Genomic DNA, 22339 nt, shown 5'->3' on the forward strand with positions numbered 1-22339 from the left:
AAACAAAGCTGTAGACCCCCATTCCGTCCATGCAAATCGGTTGGGGCCACCCCACAAGTCTGCTTAGCAGAATACTTCACCTTACTCACACATGTAGAACACAGACAGACCCTTGCCAAATACAAAATGAAGAGATGATAAAGTATAAATAGAAGCATGCAGACAAAAACTGAACTTGAAACCTCAACAAGCCAGACTCTGTATGGAACGGAAAAACAAATACAATTCCTCACTAAACATCAAACAATAACATCAAGAAATATAAAGCATCAATCATAACAAAACCAAACTCATAAAAAAGAATAAGTATTTCAGCTGATGAAAAGATCATCCAATGATTGCAAACATATAACATTGTTTTCTTAATTTCCAAAACATCAATAAAATATTTCAAAATAGCAGACACAGCAACCCCCCCCCCCCCCCCCCCCCAATAATGAAAATGAAAGCTAAAATAAATCCCCCGCTCTCTGTATCTGGGAGCTTTAGATTCCAGTCCCCCTGAGATTGTCATGGATTAGTAAAGGTGAGAGATATGCAGAAACTTTCTTCTCTCTCTAACACACATGTTCATTCTCACACAAACTCCCTTACATTCTCTCTCACACACATGCTCACACGCTGTCCAGGGCCAGTACAAGGGTAGTAGGTGCCCTAGGTGACTTCTGCTTTGCGCCCGCACCCCCCCCCCCCGTTCACGCCCCGCCGTTCCCCCCCCCCCCCCCCCCCCCACCCCTTTCATGTTGCCCCCACCGGTCTCAGGCCCAACTCTTCCTCCGTCGTTTGCGCCACCCACTGTATGCTTCTCAGGGCCTAGAGCAGTACACGCTGCTTGTGGCCCAACGAATCTCTCCTCATGGCACCACCTAGCTGTTCTTTAGCGCCCCCTAAGGGTCGGTGCCATAGGCAACCGCCTAAGTTTTCCTAATGGATGCGCTGGCCCTGACACTGTCTCTCGTACATGCTCACCAGCTCACATGATCTCTCTCACAGACATGCTCACTGTGTCACACACTCATGCTCGTTCACACACTTGCTCACTGGCTCGTTTGCTCTCTCATATACATGCTCACAGACATGTTCACTGACTCGTTCTTGCTCACACACATGCTCACTGGCTCAATCGCTCTCTTTTATACTCACATACAGACCCACTGGCTTAAATAATCCTCTTGCTCAAACATATGTCATTGGATCACCACAATGGTCAGACTAACCGGCCTGTAGTTCCCAGGCTCCTCCTTACTTCCACTTTTTCACTAGTGCTGCTTTTCAGCTAAGGATTGAATGTTTGAGGTCATACCTTGTGAGAGACAAACACTTTGTGGATCTGGACAATATTAAAAATGGCAACGCTAATAAGCAACTCTCTTTTTCCCATCCTCACAGGAAACTAGCATACCAGGAAATCCTGTTGTGATGTCTACCCCAAAGTTGACTGTTTTGCATGTTTCTGATGTAATACTATCATAAAGGGCCTGAGGTACTAAACGGTTTTTACCCATTTTGTGTCTATAGAAAAATGCTTAGTAGATGGGACCAAAATGCACAAATGAGTGTGATGATGGTCCCAAATGGTCCATGATTAACCTATACCTGAAAATTACTTAATCTCTACCCAGAGAGAATAATGTTTATTCATGCAATAGAGTCGAAATAAGAGTGTGGGATAGCCAAGCAAAATTCAGGCTGTGACAGGCTTTATCTCTTTTCCAATTTTTCTCATGGCATTTTCTGACTCCTCTGTGCCGTCTCCATCTGCAGCGCCTCCATCTGGCCACTCTGCTGCACCTCTCTCTGGCTTCTCTGTAGCGCCTCCATCTGGCCACTCTGCTGCCCCTCTCTCTGGCTTCTCTGTAGTGCCTCCATCTGGCCACTCTGCTGCCCCTCTCTCTGGCTTCTCTGTAGCGCCTCCATCTGGCCACTCTGCAGTGCATTTGTCTGGCTCCTCCATACTCTCTTGTACATAAGTCATATTTGCTGCAGGTTCATTCACCTGACTTTCATTCAGCTGTGCCTGCTCTTCTCTTCCTTAGTTAACATAATGTTCTTTCTGGTGAGTTGCCTCAACTGTCTATGCACTTGGGCCACTTCTGCTGCAGTCTCACACATTTCAGCCATCAGCTGTAGCCATTTACTTCTCTCCCTGGCCTGGATTCCTGGGAGTGGGTTCTCCAGCTCCATTAACTTGGCTGGGATTTCTGGCTGAAATACTTCTTCACTTATTTTGGGCAGCCTCTGTTCTACCTCCACTATTGCTCTCTAGAGAGGGGATCTGTTACCACACAAAAGTACATGGCCACTTACTTCTTTCAAGCACTCTTGCTTCTCTTCTGCCACCTGTACTAGCAGTGTGTTCACTGGCTCCACGCCAGCTTTTGCTGTAATACTACCCACAGGCTCCTCTCTGGCAGCTGTATTTTTCTTTAAGACCACGCCCTGTTCAAATACACACTGAAATCACTGGTTCCCTTTTTCTTTCTCTGCCAGGAAAAGGAAAAAAAAAAAAAACCTGCTTGTCCAGCAAATGACGCACTTTATTTCCCTGTCTAAGGAGGATGAACTTCTCCCCTTACCTGCAAGGCTACTTTCAAATCAACTTTTTGCTTCAGGACCCAGGATACAGTTATCAGTATTAAACAAAAGTTTTTCGGCTGTTCTGGTTTCTCTGCTCCCCCGAGCCATAGTTTTTTTTAAACTTCTCAGTGCTCTGTGCACAGCTAGCAGCACTGCTTCTGACCCGAACTACTTCTTTGGACAGGCACACACACAACAAACTTTTCTTTTTTTTCTGGTCTCTCTCTTCCTCCCTTGGAAACTTGGGTTTCTGCCTGTACAGTTGCGTAATGCAGAAATCCCCAAACTGACACCAAATGTGGGATAGCCGAGTAAACCTCCATCTTTAGACACAAGCTACACTGACTGCTGCCTTCCTTTTTAAAAAAAATATTCCGCTTTATTCATCACACCAGCATTCACAATATGTAGACTGCTTACCTCCAGCAGTGTACTCACAGCATTCACCTAAAACAGAGATGTGCCAGGAGCTGCCTTCTCCTGGAGACATGAGGGGGCCTATCTGTTCCCAGCTTGGCTCACATTCTTATTCCCGCTCCCAGGGGACCCGCCCTGGGAGTTCTCTCTCTCTCTATATGGCTTTTAAAGCAGACCAGGCTACATGCTTGGTCCCGACCATGGGACAGCCCCTGTGACTGGCCACACTCACCCCAAACATCGCAGCCACGGGCGCTGCCATGCTGCTCCTTCCTTAGGCACATGAAGGGCACGTCACACAACCTCTTCAAGGCCCTGCCTCGGGAACCCCAATTGCCAGTGCCCTGTGATGATGTCGTGTGGCTGGGAATTAAAACCCCAGCCGCGGTACAGCAGACGCCTCAGCAACAGGTCCTCCTGCAGCCTTGCAGTGCGGGTTGATCTTGTTGCCTTTACCTTACCTCTGCCTTGTCCTTAGCTTGTCTCTGTCTTTTTTTTTAATTTTTATTGAAAGAAACATTTTTCCCATTGAAAAAATGACAAACGCATTCAACAGACTTATTACACAAAGTAGCCTTCCTAGGACCCTCAATCCTCTCCCCGCTCCAGTCCAAAATAAACGATGCACTCTTGTCTTCGTTCCGGGTTTGAAATACCGATTAAGTTACTTCAAATTTATCTATCTTGTTATGATGTAGAGGTGTAAGTTTTTCCATCAAGTAAATAAATAAAAGTCTCTTGTATACTGCCAGTCTGCTGGGCACATTGTTATCCTCCCAATGCGCTGCCAGCTCGCATCTTGCTGCAATAAGGATCTGAGCGGCCATCTTAGCCATCCTTCGCAGCTTTCCATCAAAAGAAGCCGAAAGCCAGAATGTCGAAGGATCTTTTTCCATGGTAAAATGCGTAATGTTCTTTATAAGATTATTTATCCTATCCCAAAAAGGCGCAGGACACAACCACCGTATATGATCCATCGTCCCCTTCTCCCCGCAGTCCCTCCATCAACAATCAGAAGCATGAGGAAACGTGGGATTCAAATATGCTGGGATATAATACCACTGTAATATGTATTTATTTTATTTTATTTATTTAAAGGGGTTTTTTTAGACCGGTATTCGTGGGTACATCATATCGGTTTACAAGTAACTTTGAACATAGTACATCAAACAGGGTGATCAGGCTTGGAAGGGGTAACACATTAATTGTAACAGATAATATAATGGAAACAAAAGCATGATTGATGCAGAGGGTAAGGGAATATGAACTTGAAAGGGGCGGAGAGGGGGAGGTGATGGGAGGGGGTAAAGGTGGAAAGGGCAAGCGAAATATATACAGATTTAGATCATCTGAAGTTGTGGGATGAGGGGTACAAAAGATCATTATTCAGTAATAATAAAATCAAAAAAGAGGTAGAGCATTAAGGAATGTACATTACATGAGGAATATATGATGAGCAATATAGGACAACGTCAGAAGGTATAGGCAATGTTAGAAAGTATAGGACATTGTCAGAAAGTAAAATAAATTTTTAGAGAATTCTCTGCCAATTGTGCTTATATCGACATTTTTGCAATGCGCCATCTAATACCACCTTGTCTCTGTCTTGTCCTTGCCTTGTCTTGCTTTACCTTATCACTGCCTTGCCTTGCCTTGCTTGCTTGCTCTTGCCATGTCTTGGCCCCTTCAGGTCTACCCTGGTCTTGACTGTCCATCACTGCCTGATTTCCAGTTTGACCTTGGCCTTGTACTTCGATTTCGCTTCTGGATCTCTGCCTGGACCTTGATGCTGCCTAATCTTTGCCTGCCCCAACCTCTGCAGGGACGTTGATGCTGCCTGATCTCCTCCTGCCCTGACGTCTGCCTGGACTTCGATGTTGCTTGCTTGCCACCCATCTTGATCTTGGCCTGCTACCCGACTTCATCTGATCGCTCCTTACAGGACCCTCCCTTAAGCCCTGCTGGCCCGTGGAACCCAACAGCTCAACCTGCGGGGAATGGGACTGGTATAGGTGAAGCCCTAGACCTAGTCCTAGTAAGAACGTGTCCAGCTACAATTGGCGTGGGCCTAGTGGGTTTGTCTGCTAGGTTGCACCAACCACACCAAAGCGAAGGGCTCACACTCTATGACATCCCACACAGGTTAAGGAGGGGTTTTAACACCATTCCTTTACAGGGAGGTTAGTGTTTCTAAGTCCTGTTGATGTCAACAGTGACATCTATCGGGTATAAAAGGTAAGACTTACAGAGTGTGTGAGGAAACCTTTCTGGGACCAGAGCTTTTTCTTGCTTCTGCCTGCTTTCTGTGTTTTTGCTCCTTGGTGTAGAAACCTGGGAAGGCACCTATTTACATGGAAGGAGTAAATAAGTTACTCAACTCTTAGACCTAAGGCCTATCTTCTTTTTGGAAAAGCTCCTGGGAGGAACCATGGGTGCACCTATGGAAGGGTCTTCATTTATTTCAGCCTCTGACTTGATTAAGTAACTCGTCCACTACTGATGAACTGTTCTGGATTGTTTAGGAATGAATTCCCTGTTGTCCTGCCAAGACTATTTTTGCTATTAAGAACATAAGAAATTGCCATGCTGGGTCAGACCAAGGGTCCATCAAGCCCAGCATCCTGTTTCCAACAGTGGCCAATCCAGGCCATAAGAACCTGGCAAGTACCCAAAAACTGTGGAAGCCCACCGCTTGATTTTGGTGGAAGAAACCCTGGTTTATGTTTAAATAAATTTGGCAATTTGTGTTTGCATTTTTTTTATTGAAATTTTTATTGAACATTTTAAAAAGAGAAGAAAACTTAAATCAGCATCAACATCTGCTAAGCTTTGTGTTTGCATTTTATGTTTTTTTCTTATCTGTTTCTATGCTCTCTGTTTTATAATAATGTTTATTTGATGTTTATGTTATTTTATTGTGAACTGATTTGATTTTTGTGGAAAGGCAGTATATTAAAGTAATAAACTAAACTAAACCACCAATCAAAGGCTGGGCAGCACAACACTTTTTAGGTTTGGGGATCCCAAACCAACCTGCCCCCATCCCACCCTCTCTGTCCTGCTGCCTTCCACCTGTCTCTCTCTCTCTCTATCTCTCTCTGCATCCATGCCCCTCTGATCCTTCTGCTGCCCCCATCCCACCCTCTCTGTCCTGCTGCCTTCCACCTGTCTCTCTCTCTCTCTCTCTATCTCTCTCTCTGCATCCATGCCCCTCTGATCCTTCTGCTGCCCCCATCCCACCCTCTCTGTCCTGCTGCCTTCCACCTGTCTCTCTCTCTCTCTCTATCTCTCTCTCTGCATCCATGCCCCTCTGATCCTTCTGCTGCCCCCAGCCTCACCCTGTTTGTTCTTTATGGGAGGGGAAAGAGAGTTAAGTGATAGGTGCTAGGAAGAGAGAAGGGGTATAAAGAATAGAGATGGGGAGAGGATCTGAGGAGGAAGAGGGGAAGGAGAAGGGGAAAGGGATCTCTGGGAGGGAGATGAAAAGGGATGTCAGGGAAAAGGGGGAGAGGGGATGCAAGGACTGGGAATGGAAGGAGAAATAGAGGGAAGGGGAGGAGGGGAAGGGATAAAAGGGATGGAGGAGACGGGGGAAGGAAAAATTAAGGGGATACAAGAGAGGGAGGGTAGACCCATTCACCCCAGTCCTCCCAGTGCCAGACCCTTTAGTTATACACACACACGCCTTAACACCTCCCTTCAATTCCCTCACGCCTTTCAAACTCTCCCTGATCCTTCTCACTCACTCCATCTTCTCACTCATTCTCCCTGTGTCCCCCATCTCGTCCCTCAGTCACATGCACACTTCATGCTCTCTCTGATTCCCCCCACCCTCCCTCACAGCCCATGGTCACAAACCCGTAGCCTAACCACCAATCCCCTATGCCCCCACTTCTTAATTCATCGGTGGGCAAGTCTCTCCCCAATCCAGGGGCGCTAATCTGACAGCAGCAGCAGTGGCTCCTCAGGCCCCTTTCTTTTCCTCTGTACCTAGACCGCCATGTTGCACTTATACAGTGCAGCGCGCATCAGGGTGACCCCCCCTAGCCTATAGGCAGCCCAAGAAGCCGCCTCTGCTGCTGTTAGACTTAGTACAGTCAGATCATCAGCTGGTTGGGAGGAGAGAAGTGCACCAACCGAGAAACCCGATTGTGCAGCCAGGGCCAGCGTCTACAGCCCTTCTTGTAGCATCGTGGGACATTAAGGGCCTGCCAACTGGTATACTGCCCTGCCCAAAGCTGGTCAGGCCATGGCCTATACAGCCCAGCTCGTTCCAATGCCTATGATAAGAGGTATGGACTGACCTGTTTTTTTTCCAGGGTTTGGGTTCATCTGAGGTGGAAATAACCTGTGGACTGTTACGAGTCAGAAGAAGCCAGAAGGAGCATCATAAAGCGATTAAATTTGGGACACCCTGAACCCAGTCTACTATTCCATCTGCCTGACCGCTTTCAAGGATCTCCAATGACCAGAAACAGATTTGGAACCCAAACACTGCTTATATTTCATGTGCTCTCAGCTGGATCTCAATGATATCAATATCTGCATGCAGCCAGTCCCAGCGCAGTAGATGGCTTCCGATGTGCACTTACTTTTTATATGTGTTGTAAGGGAGAAAAACAAGTTTTCTACCGACTTTGTGAACCCTTTTGATTGGCTGAGGTCCTGAAAAGAAAACAGAAGCACAGAATAATTCCCACAGACCTTCAACACTTCGGCACCGGCAGAAAACTTAACGGGATGTTCTTGCTGTAAGAGAACACTTCAAATTTCCATGTAGGAGCTGAGGACCCCAAAATGGAAAAAAAAGAAAAGAAATCTGTTCTGAAAATATCAGGTGTGAGAAGACAGGCAAACACATCGCTTTAGACTGGGGGTCTGGATGGTAGCGTTACCTACGCATCCGCTATATGTTTAGCTTTCCAATGTACAGTGGTCTACATTCTATGTGTTATTGTGGAGCTTATCAGTAACTGCCTTTTCTGTATGGTATAAGATTGTTTTAGTATTGTATCAGTGTGCGCTTAGTCTGGCGTTGTTCATATACACAATTGTAATGGTTGTATTGTTGTTCGAACTGTTCAATAAAATTTACATTATAAAAAAAAAAAAGAAAATGTTCTTAGCAGGCACATTTCCGAAAATAAAATAATAAAAGTGACTGGGACCCCAAAGCTTTTACCCCTTAACTGAAGCACTGTCATTAATGTGCCTGCCAGCATCTTGATGATAACCAACCACGCTTGTAATCCCGCTAATTAAATCCCCGGCAGAGAGTGCACACCACTAAATTTAACGGGGCAGTTTTAATAAGCAAAACACAAAGGGATCAATTTGTAAAGTAGCCAGGCCTGGTGAAGGAATTCACTGGACTGACCTGCGAGAGCCTGCTGATTTCAGCGTGCCTACCCTAGCCCCCACGTGCATCTAGCTGCAGGCCCCACCCATGCCCGACCGCTTCAACATGGGGACTCCCCAGGTCTGTTAAAAGGCTCGGCCCGAGGGTCACAGGCTGCCGGCGAAGGACTGCAGCGAGGGGCCCTGCACTTATGCACGGCCCCCAGCATTTTCCCTGGGAATTTAGGCGCACCTGGATGGTGGAGTTTGCAGTTTTTCCCTTTCATTTTATTATTTGATTTTAGCAGCTGTAATTCTGATATTATTTTGGGGGGGAGGACTGTGGTTGGGAGCTTGTTTTTAGTTATGTTTGATTGTGATTTGGGAGAGGAGATGGTTTGTAATATTCCCGTTGTTGATGGTAGTTATGGGTGATGTGTCCTAAGAAAAAGCTTATATTTTAGAGAGCTCCTGTGATCTTAGTGTAACCTCCAGGACATCTGATCTGCTCTACAATAAAATGCGAGACCGGTGTTAAGGTAAAATTGAATTTCAGAGCCTACATCAATGCTTGTTCAGTTAATAAGAAAGAAAATGTGATTATTGCCCTAACTTTGAATTCAGATCTTGACCTTTTGCTATTATCTGAGGCTCATGATTTGCTCCTGAATCAGCCCTGGTCTGGGAAATGAGGAGGTGGTATTATCATCTTTTACAGTGCTACATTAGATATCAAGTGCATGTCTTACCAAACTGGGCATGGTTGTGAGAGTGTTGTGGTTAAACTTGGGGCCTGGATTTCATAGGATTCATATTCCAGCTACCTGGGATCACTAGAGTTGGGTTAATGCCTATGTTGGATTTTATCACTGCTATTTGTGTGTCAAGTGTCAGGGTTTTATTAGCTGGTGATTTCAATGTTCATGTTGATTGCAAAACCACAGGCATAGTGCAGAACTTTTTTTAATACAATGTGTTTGGTATTGCACAGATAATTGATGCCATCCACCCATCGTACAGGGCACACATTAGATTTGTTATTAATGCCAGAGATCATGGCGGATGCTCAGTTGATCTCGTGTCTATTTGTGGACCCTGTCCTTTAATCTAATCACCATCTGATTACATTTAATTTTTGCCCTGTGATGCTTGAGCCTGGAAATAGATACGGCATGTTTATGAATCATGTCGTGAGACAGTCAACTTGAGCGTATCTAGTGAGGAATGGTGTAAAGCACAAACTGATTTAAGTTTTACATCTATCACTGTCCTTGTCACCTCTTTTTCAACAGCATTAGCTGGTGTAATGCAAAAAATTGCCCCATTAAGAGAAAACGTTCTAGAGTGCATGCACGCTTGTGTGCCTTGGTTTAATACTGAGCTCTTGCAAAACAAATAAGCAGCTGATGTGCCAGACTGAAAGCCACCATAAAGCTGCCTTATTACAGGCAAGGGTTGATTGTAGATTGGCATTTATGACTCAGAGATGGTACTATTTCCAGATTCACTCCTCTCTTAATCACCCACACGAGTTATTCTCAATCATCAATGGTTTTCTCAGACCCTCGTGGGTTCTCAATCAAAAGGAGGCCATTGATTGTCAAAGCTTTGCTGATTATTGTGGCTATAAGGTGCAAAACCTTATTGGTCTGGCAGCCGCAGGCTCAATATGATTTACCTTCACAGACAGCTAAAGGCCATTGAACGTTGGGAACATTCAAAACCATTTAGACGGATAACTCGCACGCGAACCCTCTAAATGGCTAGTTTTGAATATTTCCCTTGCTTAAGTCTTTATCTGGTTAAGATTTATCTGAATAAAAAAGGGGCATGTTGGGGCTTTCTGTGGAGGGGATGAGTTAGCTGAATAACTTATCTGGCTATCTCTGATATTTGTTGGAAAAGTTATTCCGCTAATTACAGATGTGCCTGAAAGTATAACTTTGGACCTGCTTTCAGTTACCCGAGCTCCAAAGCGGCAGGGTCCTACCACAACTCGGGTCCCGCGCTTCTGTTGTCATTAAGCAGCTAGGCCGGAAGCACAGCCAGAAACAGCAGGCCCAGGTCGCAGCAGGAGGCCACCGTGAGGCGGGACATGAGACAAAACTAAAATTAAGGTACAGGGAGGATGGGAGGGGAAAGGAGGAGCCTTGTTTAGAAATTCGTTGAAAAAAAACTAGATGGTACCTGGGAACAGGGGGTGGGGGAGGGACTGGCTCCGGCCCCCTGATGCGTATCCTTTTTTATTATTGAGATGTCAGGCGCTTTGTGGAGGTGGCAGGTTTAGTTCGGCCTGGCCGGGCTGAGGCTTTGGAGCTCGGGTTAGGGCCTGCAATCTTTTTTTTTTTTTTTCTCAGCCCTTCACCACTTGACTGGCTATAATTCTATTGAACATGGCTGTTAAGCCTGAAGTTATCTGACTAATCATATTCAAAAAACTTTACGCCTAACTAACAATATTCAAAAGAACATCTGATTATGTTTAAAGTTATCTGGCTATAGTTAGCCAGATAACTTTAATCAGGGATATTTAGTGGCACATTTATCCCACTGAATATCGCACATTAATTATCCTGCTAACTTTAGCTGGATAGGTTATGTTTTTTTTATTTTTTTAATATTGGCCTCAATATGTCTCAAAAGTCAAGATCACTGATATTATCAAGAAGGTTAAATCATCTGGTTCCCTACTAGATAATTGTTCTTTTTGGATCTTATACAATCTTAAAGATAAATGTGGGGAGTTTTTGTATAAGACTGTAAATCTTTCATTGCACAAAAGGCTGTTACCAAACCTCTTAAAACATGTTTACATGTAAACAGGAAGGTTACTCTTCTTAAAAAGGGTAACCTTCCAGTAGATTGTTTGTCTAACTGCAAACCCATTTTTAACCTACCTTCCATAAGGAAAAGTATAGAAAAGTCTGTTTTGGTTGAGTTAGATGACTTTCTGGATGATCACAAGATTTTACATCATCATCAATGTGGTTTCAGAAAGGGACAAAACATGGAAACTCTTCTGTTTTCCTTAAGTGATTCTTTGTTCAGAGAAATGGACCGGAGAGGCTCAGTTAGTTACTCTGATCCTCCTCAACATTTCATCTGCATTTGACACCGTAAGTCATTCAATTCTACTTAGCAGGTTGCCCGGTCTTCGCATTGGTGGTACTGTTTTGTGTTGTTTTGCTCTTTTCTCTCTGGATGCCAATAGCAAGTCAGAGTTGGTGAAAATCAATTGACCTGGCAATCAATGACTATTGGTGCTCCCCAGAGGTCAGCCTTATCTTTATCATTACGTAACATCTACTTGCAGCCCCTCTGCCAGATTATGGAGAATTAAAATGTACACAGACAATATTCAGCTCTATTTTCCCATCCAAGAGAATTTGGAGGTGGTGTTAGATCTGCATACAGTTAGTTCTTGGATGAGGAAGACTCAATTAATTCTTAGCCTAGCTGAGATGGAAGCAATCCGGGTCAGCTGTTGCCCTCTTCTTGATGTTTTTTCAGGGACGACCATTGAAGGGGTCTAGTGTCTTTTTCAGACAATGTTAGGGATTTTGGAATTCTTATTGAATCTCGATTTTCTTCTATGCTACTGTTTTTGGCCTGGTTTTTAGAAATTGGGATTTCTGCGTCAATTCTGATATATTATCTCCAGGGACGATTTTCAATCTGTGGTTCAGGCTTTTGTCTTAATTTCTGTTGATTACTGCAATTCCCTTTATGTGGGAGTACCATCGTGTTGGATTAGGGCTTTGCAGCTATTGCAAAATGCAGTTGCGCATCTTGTTCTGGGTAGCCAACAAGGGAACATGTGACACCTATGTTAAAAAATCTTCATTGGCTGCCTGTACAACAAAGGGTTGGGTTCAAGGTACTTCATTTGACTTTTAAAGCCATTGATTGGGAAGTGCCAGGTTACCTGTTAATATCATATACTCCCGCTTTGAGCTTGCGTTCTGCAGACAGATGGCTTTATCACCATTTCATCTGTGTAACAGGCCCATCTACAAGCTGCACAATATCGTGTCTTTTCTGTGGTTGGTCTGGTCATGTGGAACTCTCTTCTAATTGAGCTTTAATCTATAACTGATTATGTTCAGTTTCAGAAAATGCTGAAGACTTTGTTGTTTCCAGAAAGTTTTTCTTAAAGTCAGTCCACTTCTGGGACTTTTGGCAAAGGGTGAATTTGTGATATCAAGCACTAATGAAGTTTTTATGGGCTGTTAAACTGTTGTTGCTTCTAATTGTTTATTTATCATTATCATGTTTGCATTTTTATGTTATCTGCTAGCACAGCTGGTCTGCTACAGTTGGACTATAAGCGTTTCAAGCAAACAAATAAATACATAAATAAATGTTTGTGCTGGTACAACAATGCAGAGTTACCAGCAACACAAACCTTTCTGGGGAATTTATCAACCCAGTTTGCAACCGTCTTCATAAAAGAGAAGCCATAATGGGAATTCAGGGCAAAAGCCGATATGTGCATATATCCCCATACAAACAGTGGCACCTGCCATTTTATTTATTTATTTATACCTGTATATTCCGCCTTTACACAGTAAGCCCAAGGTGGATCACATCAACTCTTTAAATATGCATCACAAATGTGAATCAGCCACAAAGCTGTAAAAATATACTTTATATTGAAACAAACGGTCATGCCAACAGGAGTACATCGTTCAAGAGTTCGTATGATTGAGATGTCAAAGGACATCCCAACGACCTTAGGAACCAAATGATGTTAAAGGTTGTGCTTCATTTGCTACGTTTTATGCCACCAGGATGATTCTTTTGTTTATGTCAGTGTCAAGACCCACAACTGGTGTGCTGCAAGGTCCTAGGAGGTGTATCTCAGGGCCAGAAGGAGACCGATCTCTCGCTTCCTTCTCCTCTTTCTGGCCCTGTAGAGGGCTGTTTCCTCCTTCACCCAGATCAGAGCAAGACATTGCCAACTCTTGCTCTTCTGGGCCCAATAGGACCCTAACTTGTGAGGGATAATAGGGGCATGGAGGGGGAGCGACAGGATGCAAGAGCCATAATATATCAGTTTTGGGAATGTGTATTTCTTCTATCTGTGTACTTTGCTTAGTATAGGAGGAAAGCTATTGCTGTTTCTAGTTCTCCAGTTTTGCACTGCATGTAGAGAGGTTTTTTGTCTCCACATTTGTTATTTGTGGTCTTTCATTCTGTATTTGGTAAAGGCCGGATCTGTGCATGTGATCGAGATGAGATATTTTACTAACAATTAGGCATTTGTTGTGTTTTCTCAATGGGACAAGCATTGGTGGTACACTGCTGCCTTTTCATAAGTAGGGCTACATGCTACACATGCACTGAGTGTTTGTTTTTTAAAGGTTTTGTATTTTACAGTGCACCTGGTAGTAGAGGGAATTTATGTTGCTGTTACTGAGATGACACCAGCATCAAAATATCTTTTTTTTTTTTTTTATGGTGAGTTCTGCACCCATCGTTGGGGTTCAGGGAATTCCTGTGGATGCAGAACATATGTTTACGTTTAGCCCCGTGACAGTCATGTGTTCAGCGTGTCACGCATGTGAGCATCATCTGTCAGGTGTGTCCTGACAGAAAAAGGTTGAGAACCACTGCTTCATATAATGTATAATAAAACATTTCTGATGTATGACTAGCACTCAAATATACATTACCATGGAGTTTAGTCCAGACGTAGTATCAGAGAACGGGGGTGGTGTCGGAGGAACAACAGAAATGTTACTTGGAACACAAAAAAAAAAAAAGACAGTTAATGAGGCGATTATTGAATTAACATCTTCCTACTTTCAACTGTATTTCTCAGCTTGTTATTGGCTGAAGAAGCATCAATTGACTGCTACATAAACAGAGAGGGAGAACTCTTTAATTCTTACACCTAGGAGTAAAAGGACTGGCCTACTGGGTTCTTTCTTAGCTCTTCCACAGAGTCTATGTGACCTTGGATAAGTCACTGCCTCCCCTGTACTGTAACTAGGCAACAATCGCTATTTCAATAACAAGAAACCAGCACTATATGAATCACCACTGGCCTCGTAAGTGTACCAAGGGATGTGTCCAGAGGTGCAGCAACAAACACAATTCATAGACTGACAGAGAACATTTACTAAAAGAAATGAGTCATCATTACAATCAAATCGAGTCTCCCACAAGATAGCCATTGAACCAGCAATTAAAAATGCTAATCTAATTACAAGGCAATTTGTTATTTAATACTGAGAGAAACATGGAACTCCTCCCTGTCTCTTAAAATTAAGAAGTTGATATTCAGCAGGCCGGCGAGCAAGAAAATGACCTGAATAACTTCACTTAGATATTCAGTGGAATATACTAGGAAAAGTGTTGCGTTTCAAGTGATCCAGATAAAATTATCCAAATAACTTCAGGACAAGTATTTTTCCGACCAGGCTTACAAGGCTAATTTTAGCTGGAAAGCATTGAATATCAGTGTTTATCATCTCACTCCCACATCATTGCCTCTATTTATCTGGCTGAATTTTGCACTGGTAATGACTTACTTGGTAGAAATTTAGTCGGGGAGCAGGAGGAAAGTTTCTAATCTCATTTTTTTGGCCGGGTAACTCCTTCCAAAAGTAACCCAGATAATGCCTTTGAATACTGACCTCCATGGTTTTAGTTTAAACATGCTTGTATGATTTCATGTGGAATTTTTTTTTATCACAAACAGTCCCTTTGCAATTATAATGCTGTTACTAATGTAGGAGAAATGCCTGAGACCCTAAACAAGGATGTGTAGAACTGAATTTGAGGTTTACTGCTATGCACAGACTGAACCAAAAAGTGCAGGCCTAAGCAACACAAACATGGAGTCTGCAGCCACTTGATGATTTTGGCAACTCTGTGTGAGACTGTGATTCATAAAGAGGATAAGAGGCTGTTTGTCTCTCCTCCCATATCATTGTTCTCCCATATCAGACATTTGTCAGCAACTCACAATATGAGAGCACCTTGGATACAAGAACTGTGAAATATGTCCTTGGACTTTGGTTAAAACTTTGTATCCAGCCATGAGACTAGCTTTGAAGTACGTATTGTTCTAGCACCTGTTTTTCTCTTCGGATTCTCTGAATTTCATTAACCCAGAAGGGACTATTCCTATGCATCAGGACTTAGATGACATCATTTGCATCCCACCAATCCTGCGTCTATAGGAGGTGACAACATTCAATCCAGATCAACATTGGAGCCTATGGAACTGAATATTCAATGAGGTATAACTCAATGAAAAAGGACTCTAAATTACCTAGATGGAGAGCTTTGCTGGCAGAATTGTTGTGCCAACTATTCCCTTGAAAGTGTTTGGCAAGCTACCAAATCTTTGCCCTATTTCACCATCATATATCTCACGAAGATGTCTGTTAGACCTTTGGGCTTTATCTGTCATCCACTAAAGGGGCTTCACTTGGTTACCCCATAACTTGGTACTGAGATATTTTCCTGACTTTGCAGTAGTGTGACCTGGATCAGATAAGGGTGAGACAACACTGTCTTAATTACCTTTCAGCTGGGTTATTTAGTTTGGCATTGCGTAAATACTAAGTGCAAAATTGGCCTTAGAGATAATGCTTATAAGTTCTGTTTATCTTCTATGACAATGATTTACACTGTAAAACTGTAACAAACTAAACCAAAACAAAGAACGAAAAGAAATATTTGTACTGTTTTAAAACTTGTCTACTTATGCTGCTACATAAACTGATTGACTACCTCATAAAAGTATCTATAACTGCTCCTTAATGCTAATGAATTCATATCACAAGGTTATTGGTTAAATCTAGTAATCTACTGTAAGGTATCCACAGCCAGATACTCCTACACTAAACTCCCATACCCATAAACAACCCATAATTCTGGCTCTAACTGCATTTATGCATCTACACCCTTCACCTCATGGGCTCTGATGGCAAAGTACTTTGAGAACCTGCCTGGAACAAATAAACTACATATAGTGAACTCCTCCAATATAGTTTGATTTTATTGGATTATCATTCAGTAGGGCTTCTCATCTTCAAATTTTTGAAGTTTATAAACTATTATGTACAGGATTAAATATCCATGGAACAGAGTAAAATATTCCTTGAGCAACTTCACATATATTTTTTGCAACCTGAGACAAAACTCCATAGGAAAAAATGGCTTTGGACATTTGGCTTGTTACACAGCTCTTGAATTTTGAATAGAAAGCAATAACAGCTTTCAATGATAGTTAAGCGCATCGAGGTCAATATTAAAAAGACATTTAGATAGATAACTCACAAAGTTATTCATCTAAATGGCAAATGTGACATATTAAGCCACTTATCCAGCTAAATTATAGCCAGATAAGTAGCTATCCACCTATTATTTAGCCAGATAAAAAAAGGGGCATTCCAGGGAGGGGTTGAGTTATACGGCTAACCTAGCCGAATATCAGGTATATCTGGCTAGGTTAGATGGATAACTTTAGACCTGCTTTTGAGCAGATCTTAAGTTGTCCGGCATCGCATGGCCAGATAACATGCTACTTAACCAGATATTTTTAAAGATATCCAGCTAAGTAGCACTGTCAAAAATGAAAACCAAATAAATAAATACAGCAGGCTGGAAGGAGAAGCTTAACATAAGATTACACTTCCAGAGATGTTTCTATTAGAGCAGCGTGGAGGTGCTGCAAGCAGGATGAAAGGTTCCTTGCTTCCAGCAATCTAATTTAAGGTATTGGGGGATCATGAGGGTCAAGGGAAGGGGTGGGGAGTCGCGATTTGATAAACCCTTGTGGGTGAATGGGTGGGTGGGAGGAAAGGGAGGGGGCAGTCTGATTTTATAATTTACGATTCACCCAGGACAGGGTGAGGGTTTTTTTTAATATTTTAAAGAGTTGGAAGGTGAGGAAGGCACGGCACTAGAGGGCCTTTAAAAGATATTTTGGGGAGGAGGGAGAGGATGGCCCACTGAATTTATTTAACTGTTTTTCATTTTTGACAGTGCTACTTAGCCAGATATCTTTAAAGATATCCAAGGCCGGATAACCTTTGTACCTAACTGGCTATATTCAAACATAACCGTAACAAACTGAATTTAGGAGAGCTGGTGCCACTACTTCCTGTTACTCTCCCTTTTGTTTTGGAGCAGGGGCAAAAGATGGGAGAGCCATCTGAGGTTGCCAATTGCAGGGTTGGGGCATGAACAAGGCAGCAGATGTGCAACACCCAAAACCAGCAGCATACTCCTTCATGATTACTGCTTCTGGAGTAAATGAGGCAATATTTTCAACAACTGATTCTGAGGAAGAATCATGTTAGGATATCGAAGACCTAGAAGTTGAAGAGAATTTGGGAGCTCTAATCAGTAGTATCTTAGACTTCAGTGTGGAGGTAAGGGAAGTAGATGATACTTATGGAGTTGAGAGCAACCTCCATAAAGAGCAGATAGTAACGGTAGAGAGAGTAAGCGATGCTCCTGGCTTTTTACTTCACAATGAACACTCTACCTCAACTTCAATGCCAGCAGCAGCTGCAGCCCCTAAAAATGCAGAAAGGAGATTGCGCAAGACATCCTTGGTCTAAAGGCATTTTAAAATGAGAGAGGACTCGTGTTTTGCTCAGTGTATTCACTTCAGTCAGGCCATCAGTCATGGGAAGTACTGGGGCATCTGACAAATGCTGGTAAGCAGCATCACCTCAAAATACACCACCCATTAGCATTGACATAAAGGGAAGGTAGCAGTATAAGTCTGGGGGCCCCCCTCTGCTACTCAAAGCAGAAACCGTAACAAAGGGGTTGAAAAGAGGAAGAATTTTCCCCAAGATTTTCCAGCAGTTAAGGTTGTAGGCTGGCAGCCTTCTGCTAAGCATCTGCAGCAGCAGATCTTTATCACTGTCCCAGGTCAAGAGGCTGGCAGCATCAATGCATTGGGGAAATGATTCCCCTGGATGACCAGCTTCTGCAGATAGTAGAGAGCCTGGGCTTTAAGTGTCTGCTATACCTCATAGCCTCCCAATTACGAAGTACCCTCCAGGACTACATTTAGTAAGCAGGTTATCTGACCTTGTACAAACTTTGCTAGAGTAGCTGCAAAGGCAGCTGGCCAATCAGAAGGGAGCAGCATGCAATAAACCAGTGACATCTATACCAGCGAGAATGCTACGAATGCCTACTTCTCCCTGACAGCACACTGGTGGGAGCTGGCCAAGGCAAGGGCCAAATATCGGGGTGCAGGTGGGCTGTGTTGCACACCCAGGTGATATAGCTCCCATACATCTTGCAATATCCTAGGAAAGATAATGGACGTCTTGCAGCTAGACCAGAGAGGCAGCAGTCTTCATGCAGCATATTTTGTGATAGGCAGTGGGAAAAAAACCCAATAAGGCCAATAAAAGATGGGGGTTATTAGAGGATACATTGCTTTGCACTCTTGCTGCACTTGACAGTGAGGTATGCCCTGGGGCTGAGACCCAAGAACCACAGGATTCCAGTTCTGAAGGACCTAATACAGGAAAATAGTGGGGAAATTTCATCAAATCATGAAGGGTAGACGGCTTCTCTGTGAGAAACAGGAAGAATTCTGGAAGCCTCATAAGCATCCACTGGAATTGCACCAGATACAGCAGAGGTTAGTAGATATCCTTTCATGACTTGTCTATGCAAACAGAGATAGGTGTGAATCACCCCCTGAGGCATCACCATTGGGTCGTGATGAGGCAGCTGATACAAATCCTGAAGCTCTTCAGCGATGCCAAAGAGGATCTGAATTCCAGAAGTGCCACCCTGGCAGGGTCAACCCCATAATAAATATTCTGGAGGAAAGGTTAGAGGGTTTCTGTGAGCAAGAAGAAATGGAATCAGAGGTGTTGTGATTTTTGGATTCCTTGCAGCAGCAGCAGGTGCACCAGAGAGTGAAATCTCTGACAGGAAATAATACTGCCATGCTTGCCACAGTTTGTGATTCAAGGGTGAAAGGGAGTCATGCCCTCTGGTCTCAGCATCTAACTTACATGAAAAAGATACTGGCAGCTAGGGTGTGTGAACAGGAACAACAGAGGCAGAGGTACAGAGGGAATATAGCACAGGAAATAGTGGCCACCTCAGAGAGTAGTTTGAACATCCTGTGAGCTACCACTTCTTCCTCCACCTCAATATGCCAAAGCTACATTGCCCCAACAGAATGGTCTCCCTGATGCAGGCCATAACTAAAGCAGGTGGCACAGAGACCTTTGCCCCACCCGAGAAATGAAAACCAGCAGAAAGTTCTGTGACATACCATCTAATAGAGCCTATTGAGGACATGAACAAACATTTGATGGCAATACTGAGCAAGCAAGTCCACAGTCTGGCCAGTCATGGCCAAGGTTGTTCAGCATTATATTTTCTGACCACCAACCATCGTGCCCAGTGACTATGTCTTCTTAATGGCAGGGGACTTCATGACCCTCCATCATTCAAGGCTGGTACCAGAGTTTGTAGAAAAGTTGGTCTTTTTGAAAAACAATCTGACTTTTCTGGGTTTTCCAGAATTTCCAAGTGAGAGGCAAGATGATTGAAAGCACTATGGTGGTCTTGCTGCCACAAGCCTGATGCTACTCCTTGGGGATCTTTGCCATTTTGCATTGCTGCCATCACTATCCTTGACACTACACTTTGGGTGACTTGTTGCCACTATGCCTTACTGCCACACCCCGATGTACCATCTTGGGGGTACTGATACCATTATGCTTAGCTGCCATGCCCCTGACTCTATTCCTTGGGGATGTTGCTGCCATTCTGCCTAGCTGCCATCCATGCCTCTGATGCTAAACCTTAGGGGTCTTGCTGCTACTCTGCCTTGCTGCCTTTCATGTTCATAATGCTACATCTTGGGAGTTTTGATGCCTCTGTGTTGTTCGTTTCTTGGATCCCATCTAGTTCTTCCACCCTACTTCTTTCTTGATTTCACTGGGGTATTTTTCCTCAAAATAAAATGTAAAAAAAGAAAAAATACAAGATTTTCCTCCCACCCTGCCTCTTTTCTGGTTCTCTACCTTACTGTTTTGTTGTACCCCTTTAGGATCTCAGCCTAGTTCTACCACCCTGCTTCTTTCTTTGTTAGTTTGGGCTGTTTTGTCTACAAAATAAAATGTAATAAAAAATTTGCTGGCTCTGTACTTTGCTGTCTAAGACTGCCATTGTTACTGCCCGGCCTGCTCCTGGCTCTCTCATGATATCTTAAAGATCATCCACCATTATGGCTATCATTTTGCCACCTAATGGTGCTTTGGGGAAATGAATCCACTGTTGGTGCTGCCTTTCCTTCTTTTTTAGTGCTTTCATACCATTGTTAATTTCCTTTGACTGTCTCATGATGGCTTGGGAGTTTTGATGCCTCTATGCTGTTTGTGACATGCTGCCACCACTCTACACCTTGGACGTTTTGATATCTCTGTGCTGTTTATGAGACCCCACTCACACTCTATGTCTTGGGAAATTTTGATATCTCTCTACTATTTTTGGTACCTCGCAATCTGTACATTGTGTTATGCCTGTCGGTCGCAGACAGCTGCGACTGTGAGTACTTACATCCTGCACTGCTCTCCTGCCCTCCCCGGGGCTGATCGCTGACAGGGTCTGTCTGTATCGCCGCGTTCTGTGAAATCACTGTGAACCTGGAAGATGTAGTAGGCCAGATTGACAAACTAAAGAGTAGCAAATCACCTGGACCGGATGGTATGCATCCTAGGGTTCTAAAGGAACTCAAAAATGAAATTTCTGATCTATTAGTTAAAATTTGTAACCTATCATTAAAATCATTCATTGTACCTGAAGACTGGAGGGTGGCCAATGTAACCCCAATATTTAAAAAAGGCTCCAGGGGCGATCCAGGTAACTATAGACCAGTGAGCCTGACTTCAGTGCCGGGAAAAATAGTGGAAACTATTCTCAAGAACAAAATTGTAAAGCATATAGAAAGACATGATTTAATGGAACATAGTCAACATGGATTTACCCAAGGGAAGTCTTGCCTAACAAATCTGCTTCATTTTTTTGAAGGGGTTAATAAACATGTGGATAAAGGTGAACCGGTAGATGTAGTGTATTTGGATTTTCAGAAGGCGTTTGACAAAGTCCATCATGAGAGGCTTCTACGTAAACTAAAAAGTCATGGGATAGGAGGCGATGTCCTTTCGTGGATTACAAGCTGGTTAAAAGACAGGAAACAGAGAGTAGGATTAAATGGTCAATTTTCTCAGTGGAAAAGGGTAAACAGTGGAGTGCCTCAGGGATCTGTACTTGGACCGGTGCTTTTCAATATATATATAAATGATCTGGAAAGGAATACGACGAGTGAGGTTATCAAATTTGCAGATGATACAAAATTATTTAGAGTAGTTAAATCACAAGCAGACTGTGATACTTTGCAGGAGGACCTTGCAAGACTTGAAGATTGGGCATCCAAATGGCAGATGAAATTTAATGTGGACAAGTGCAAGGTGTTGCATATAGGGAAAAATAACCCTTGCTGTAGTTACACGATGTTAGGTTCCATATTAGGAGCTACCACCCAGGAAAAAGATCTAGGCATCATAGTGGATAATACTTTAAAATCGTCAGCTCAGTGTGCTGCAGCAGTCAAAAAGCAAATAGAATGTTAGGAATTATTAGGAAGGGAATGGTTAATAGAACGGAAAATGTCATAATGCCTCTATATCGCTCCATGGTGAGACTGCACCTTGAATGAATACTGTGTACAATTCTGGTCGCCGCATCTCAAAAAATATATAGTTGCGATGGAGAAGGTACAGAGAAGGGCAACCAAAATGATAAAGGGGATGGAACAGCTTCCCTATGAGGAAAGGCTGAAGAGATTAGGGCTGTTCAGCTTGGAGAAGAGACGGCTGAGGGGGGATATGATAGAGGTCTTTAAGATCATGAGAGGTCTTGAACGAGTAGCTGTGACTCGGTTATTTTCACTTTCGAATAATAGAAGGACTAGGGGGCATTCCATAAAGTTAGCAAG

General features: G+C 43.3%; 1 protein-coding gene across 3 annotated transcripts in view; it reads right to left on the bottom strand.

Moving 5' to 3' along the window:
• Positions 1-22339, bottom strand: part of SYTL3 (synaptotagmin like 3) — a 174487-nt gene that overhangs the window by 94793 nt on the left and 57355 nt on the right. For all 3 annotated transcript variants that reach the window (XM_029596641.1, XM_029596640.1, XM_029596639.1), the window contains 2 exons: positions 14007-14073; positions 7587-7659 (listed from right to left, as the gene is read on the bottom strand). In XM_029596641.1, coding sequence (XP_029452501.1) covers positions 7587-7659; positions 14007-14073 — 140 coding nt within the window. The remainder of the gene's footprint in view (positions 1-7586; positions 7660-14006; positions 14074-22339) is intronic.

The sequence above is a fragment of the Rhinatrema bivittatum genome, chromosome 3 (genome assembly GCF_901001135.1).
Source record: "Rhinatrema bivittatum chromosome 3, aRhiBiv1.1, whole genome shotgun sequence".
NCBI lineage: Eukaryota > Metazoa > Chordata > Amphibia > Gymnophiona > Rhinatrematidae > Rhinatrema > Rhinatrema bivittatum.